The 6,000-nt window shown below is 52.8% G+C and overlaps 1 protein-coding gene across 1 annotated transcript in view; it reads left to right on the top strand.

Moving 5' to 3' along the window:
* The first annotated feature begins 2,595 nt into the window (after nucleotides 1-2,595).
* PAX7 (paired box 7) overlaps nucleotides 2,596-6,000 on the top strand; it is a 104,240-nt gene continuing 100,835 nt past the window's right edge. The window contains exons 1-2 of the mRNA XM_031961545.1: nucleotides 2,596-2,666; nucleotides 4,539-4,642. Coding sequence (XP_031817405.1) covers nucleotides 2,596-2,666; nucleotides 4,539-4,642 — 175 coding nt within the window. The remainder of the gene's footprint in view (nucleotides 2,667-4,538; nucleotides 4,643-6,000) is intronic.

The raw sequence follows: 6,000 nt of genomic DNA, 5'->3' as shown, positions 1-6,000 counted from the left end.
CTTTTCCTTTTAATTCTGATAAGGGCGGAGTGTGGGGGACGCCGTTTGAGTGTGTGTGTTTGGACTCTGGACACGGAAGAGGTAACAAAGTGGGCTGAGAAAAGCCCGGAATAGCGGCTCTTAGCACCTAGTAGGAGCCTAATAAATGCTTCCTGGTTGAATTTGTCATTTGAAGGTCTGGGTTCTAAACGTTACTCTACACCATGACTTTAAGCTTCAGTTCCCCCTAACCTGTAACAGGTCTGATGAGGCGACCTCTGAGGTGACTTCCAGCTCTGAAATCCCCCTCGGTCTCTTATTACTGGTGTGACAGATTATTGAAATTTCCTGAGCCTCAGTTTCTGCTTTTGAAAAATGAGGAGGTAAGGCCCTTGAGGCTCCTCAAGAGCTCCAAGTTTTCCACACTCTGAACCTGTGATTCATAAGAAAAGATAAATAAGAAGGAAGGGGCTGGAGCTGAGAGAGGAAGAGAAGTAGCCTGGCTATTTGCTGATTCTTGACTTTGCCATCAAATAGCAGTGACTTTGGCCTAGGTGGACCATAGGGTCCTTAGCTTCTTGCCATAGGACAACTCTCAAGCAATAACCAGAAGGGCCGCTTGGATGGTAAATTCTTTAAATCCTGTTCCAGCCTAGCGGAAGGACCCTGGAGCTCTGGCTCCCAGTGCTGCCTCCCTCTATTCTTCTCCCACCTAGCACCCACCCCCAGCTGGAGTCTGTCCCCAGAGCCTAGGTCTCCAGGCTTTTCGTCTATACTCCTGGTGTGGTCCATCCCCTCCCCCAAACTCACATACGAATACCCTGACTGTGGGTTCTGTTACTGGTCCTCCCTCGAATGAGATCCTGCCCCAGAACTGTGAGACGGGGGCCATAGAGGAGACAAAGAAATCAGCACGCATCACTCTGCCACTTACTCCCTGGGTTACGCTAGGCAAGTCTTTTAAAATCCTTGGGCCTCAGTTTATTCATCTGTTTATTAAGGTGACTGGGCTAGGTGACCCTTTAAGGTTCCCTTATATAAAACAATAAAATAAAATAATCTCTCACAAAAGTCCCTTTCAAATCTAAATACTACAAATCCGGACTGAATTGCGCCTCCCTCTGGAGCGACTGGGGACTTCCAGCTGGGCTCAGGGCTTGGGGGAATTTTGCAAAAGATGTCTAGGGACTAGGGAAAAATGCAGTGTTTCAGATTGGCTCTGCGGTCTCACTTTCCCGGCTTCTACACCTCCCGGAATAAGCCCAAGACTCGGGAATCTTGCTTGGAGGAAGGGCTCAGTGCATATTAGGGGAAGAACTGAGTGTACTAATAAGGCGAAAGAACCCTTGGTACCGCCCCCCCTCCTCTCTCCTCTCTCTGGCTCTGGCTCTCTGTATCTCTCAGTTTCGGTCTCTTGTTGTCTCTGTCTCCCTGTCTCCCTGTCTCTCCGTCTCTGTCTCTGTGTCTCTGTCTCCCTGTCTCTCCGTCTCTGTGTCTCTGTATCTTTCCGTGTCTGTCTGTCTGTCCGAGTCTGTCTCTCATTCTGTCTCTCTGTCTCTCTCTTCTCGGCATTCACTTTTCTTCTGGCCCTGGGCACATGCAGGTATATGCTTACAGGCTCAGGCTGATTTTCTTTTCTTCCCCGGTGTCTCCTCAGTTTAGGGAGTGGAGTGGCGAGAATTTCAGGGAGTTGGACCTCTGAGGCCGTCTAGTCATTTCTCCCCGCTCCCATTTTTCTATTTCTTGGACAGGGCTGTGTTTGGTTTTTTGTTTGTCTGTGTTTTGTTTTTTCCCAATGGGATTTTCAGTGCAGGTTTAAAGGAGGTTGGGCTGGCCGGCCGGAAAGGCAAAGTCTTGTGGAGCCCAGGAAGGCCGAGGGCCCGAATTTGGGGTCGTCTTGCCGCTTCCCTACCTTGCCTCGGTCTCCGGGGCGCCCTGCGCCTTTCTGATGACCCCGGGGAGGTTTCAGGAGGAGAGTTTTGCCAGACTGGGAGTGGGGATTGGAGAGGGGAGGGACTTGTACAGAGATGAAACGTTGAGTTTATAAAAAGAGTTTGCAGGTGAGGGGGAAGGAAAAAAAAGGAAGTGTAAGCAAAAGCTTTGGCCTGCTCACCTCTAGATACTGGCAGACCCCGGCTGAAGGACGACCTTCTTCCGGCCTGGGAAGATGGTAGAAGGGGACAAAGTTTGGAGGCTGGGTTCATTTTATTGTATTTTGTCTCCAGGCTAGAGCCCGAGCTCCGTTTGGGGGGGGAGTTAAACAAAAGGCCAGCAGCCCTGGCGTCCTGCCCCGCTGGGAGGGCGTTCCCCCCCCCCCAGTCTCCCCTCCCCAGATTCCCTTCTGAATCGGACTTCCGGTCACTTTGCTCTGCTGGACCAAGGGTCCGAGGACCCCCGGTGTCTCCTCCATCTCGGCACTCACCTCGAGAGCAGGATTCATTCCCTTACACCTGGCAAGTCTCGGGCAGTCCCACCTTCACCCTTCGTGTCCTTGCCCAGGTCCCTCCACTCTTCATCCACCCCCCCACCTCGTTCCCGACTCTCGGTCCCCGATATTCGGGGTCCCGACTAGCTGCTCGGTGAGCTGGCTGACGGTCCCCCCCCCGGCCCGGAAAGATGCGCCCACCTGCTGAGGGCATGCTGGCAGGAGCCCGCAGAGGAGGTTTAGGCTGGGGAGCTCGATTTAGGTAGGACTGCAGATTTCTGGTGATGAAGGGGGGTGAAGGAGGGGAGGGAGCGGGGTGAGAATTAAGGGGAAGGGTCCGAGGAGGGCTCCAGGCAAACGGGAAGGAGACTCGCTCATTCAAAAACTGGCCCTAAATACAAATCTTAGGACCCCACTCCCTACTCCTCCTGGAAGCTATAGCAGGTGGCACTGTGGACTTGGGACAGGCCCTGGCAGATGAGGAGGAGACACTGTCCGAAGACAGTGCAGAAAATTCTCCCCAAAACGCTTCCCCTTTTAATTCTCTTAATTTCTTGACCTGGCTGGCCGGTGCCCTGAAAAAGGAGGAGAGGAGACCGAGTGAGAGAACGAGATTTGGCCACAAACGGGCCCCCTGCCCCTCGATTTTGATGGGAAGAGAGGGCACGTAGGGAAGGGGTTGGAGGGACGGCACCGAGATCCCCGGAAAGCAAGAGAGGGAGGAGAGAAGTGCGCATTCCTTTGAACTGGTGGTGAGCTCCGCCGCTGCCACTCCTTTGGGGGGGACCCTCTGTGGACCTAATCCATTCATCGAGAAAGATACTGGGACAAAGTTTGGCTATCTTCTGCAGGCCCCTCGATGCCCTCACCTTTTCTTCTCTGCCCCAACTACTTTCACCCGGGTTTTAACAAGCAGTTCTGTTTCTCCCCAGACAAGGCCGGACCGCGGGTTTTAAAATACAGATATATTCCTTGTACATTTCTTTTCACTATTGGCCCTTCGGTCCCTTCCGCCGGGCCCCCTTTCCTCCTCATGAATAAAAGAAAAAGTCAGAGCCTATCAGATCCCAGTCACCACTGCTTCTCTCCTCCTCCTCCTCCTCCTCCTCCTCCTCCTCCACCACCACCACCACCACCTCCTCCTCCTCCTCCTCTTCTTCTCTCTCCTCCTCCTCTTCTTCCTCCTCCAAGAAGTAAAGTACTTTAAACAACTTACGTAGATGATCACTCTCCCTCCCTCTTTACTCCCCTTCTCTCCAAAAGTCTCCCTATATAACCTCCCTTCTCCTCCCACTCACACCCCCAAACCAACTAGACACCTTCCTCCTCCTTCAATCACCCCTTCTTGGAAGAGAAAGGATTGTGTTGCTGTTGGGGTGGGTATCAGAAAGAAAGAGGCGTGGGAAGGAAGAGAAAAAGAAACAGGAAGAACAGACAGAAGAGAGAGAGAGAGAGAGAAGAGAGAAGAGAGAAGAAGAGAGAGAGAGAGAGAGAGAGGAAGAAAGAAGAGAAGAAGAGAAGAAGAGAAGAAGAGAAGAGAAGAAGAGAGAAGAAGAGAAGAGAAGAGAAGAAGAAAGAAATAAAACCCAAAATCCGTTTCACACCTCAGCTCGAAACTTTAGCCCTATGCGAAACCTTGCTTTTCTGGGCTGGGGGCAGAATTCCCACCCCTCCTCCTCCCCCATCTCTACAGCGCCGGCTTCCAGTTCTGCCTCCCCAGTTCTGCCCGCACAACTTCTGGCGGAGGGGGACGAAGGGAGACTTGGGTCGGATTTGTTTGTTTTAACTTCCTTACCACCCCCACCCCCACCCCCCCCCCCTCCCGGTTTCCCAGCTTCTGGACGCGTTTGACTGCAGCCGGGGGTGGGGTGGGAGGAAGAAAGTGTGGGGGTGGAGAAGGTTTTAAAAAGGAGAAAGGAGAGGCAGGAAGAAAAGGCTCACAGTGAGAAAGAAGACAGGAAGGATTTCTGAGGACTCCGGACCTGTCCCTGCATTTAAGAATGGCAGCTCTCCCACACTACCAAATGTAGACCAGCTCCAGGACAGAACACCCTCAGACCATTTCCCCTGGAAATAAAACAACGTTCTATTCTCTTCGGCTTCTTTCTGGCAGCCACCCTTCCCTCCCTCTCAGGGAAGAAACTTCTCAAAGGGACACCCTGAGCAGCAGAGAGCAGGTGGCCCCAGACTTCCAGGCACTGGAGAAGATCTTCCACTCCTCCATCCAGGAAGTCCTGGGTCAAGAACTTTCCAGGATCTCCACTTTCAATTTCCTTGATTCTTCCTGCTTCAACTCCCCCCCTCTCCTAAGACTTTTTTTCCCGGTCCCCGACCTTAGCAAGGTTCAGCAGCTGGTGAATTTCACCTCCTTATCCAATTTCACTTACTTTCCCTGAAACGTTCCCCGCCCTCAGCAGACCCGGCCAACCCGGCTCTGTGTCGGTTTTCGATTTAAATTTTAGCCACGAAGATTCTTTTACGAAACATTTTATTTTAGGGGATTATCCACAACGAATATTCGGATGAATGTATCGTAAGGATAGTGACTTCGATACTTTTTCCCCCAATGGAAATTAATCCTAGAAAAATCTCCTTTCTGGGCCTGCTCCCAAAACTATACGAAAGGAGAAGGATTTCATTTTAAAACTTTTCCACCGGACTCCCAAACTCTCGGGTTTTCAGAGAGACGCCGCTTCTCCCCCCTTTCTCCCCCGGTCCCCGTCGCCCTTATCTCCTTGAACGAGAGACGGTGGTTACATAGAGAAAGAGGAGTAAAGAATTTGTTCCCCAAAGTTTCCCCCGAAAATCAAAATTGCAAAGGGAAGGCACGGTAAAGCGCCTACATCCAGTCAAGAGGGGTGTGTGTGTGTGTGTGTGTGTGTGTGTGTGTGTGTGTGTGATTTTAGCTAATTAAAAGAAGTTAAACTTGTCAGTGAAAACGAACATCAGGAAGATTCTGGGAATAGGGGTGTCTCGCGGAAGTGTTTCGAGGGTCCCGGTTTGAGCCCCAAGCCCGCCGAAACGTGAATTTTTTAAGATTTTGTGAAGGCGCCGGGTGCCCGAGGAGGAGGAAGAGAATCGCTGGACTAGGGGGGGAAAGGGGGCTGGGCAGGAGGAATGAGCCGGGCAGCCCGCCCGAGGTCTGGGGAGAGAGGCGGCGGCCCCGTCCCCGAAGGAGACGAGAGCCAGCGAGTGTTTCCGTGATCAAGTGCGCGAGAGAAAGTGGTGGGAAGCCACGCAGGCGGGAAAACCTTCACGCCGGGGGGATTTGGTGGAGTGCCTTGCTCTAGCGATGCCGGGGAAGCAGACGGCGCGAGGACGGCTCGGAGGATTAGGACAATATTTGCACACCATGCCGGAGAATACAGACAAGGCAGAAGTGGCGGCCGCTGGAGAGGCTCTTGAATATAAAGTTGGCCACTCGAGAGCTCTCGTCCGCTAATGGCATAGCGGGCCGCGGAGGCCGGGTGACTCCGCCGCGGCGGCGCGGGATGGCTGATTAAATGCGGAGGTAGCTGCAGACACCGACTTTGGCAAAGAGTGGGGGCTGAAGGGAGGGGAGGGGGAGCACGGGGGAAGGGGGAGACGGTGCTGCA

The sequence above is a fragment of the Sarcophilus harrisii genome, chromosome 3 (genome assembly GCF_902635505.1).
Source record: "Sarcophilus harrisii chromosome 3, mSarHar1.11, whole genome shotgun sequence".
NCBI classification, from domain to species: Eukaryota; Metazoa; Chordata; class Mammalia; order Dasyuromorphia; family Dasyuridae; genus Sarcophilus; species Sarcophilus harrisii.
This window is presented reverse-complemented; position numbering and strand designations above follow the sequence as displayed.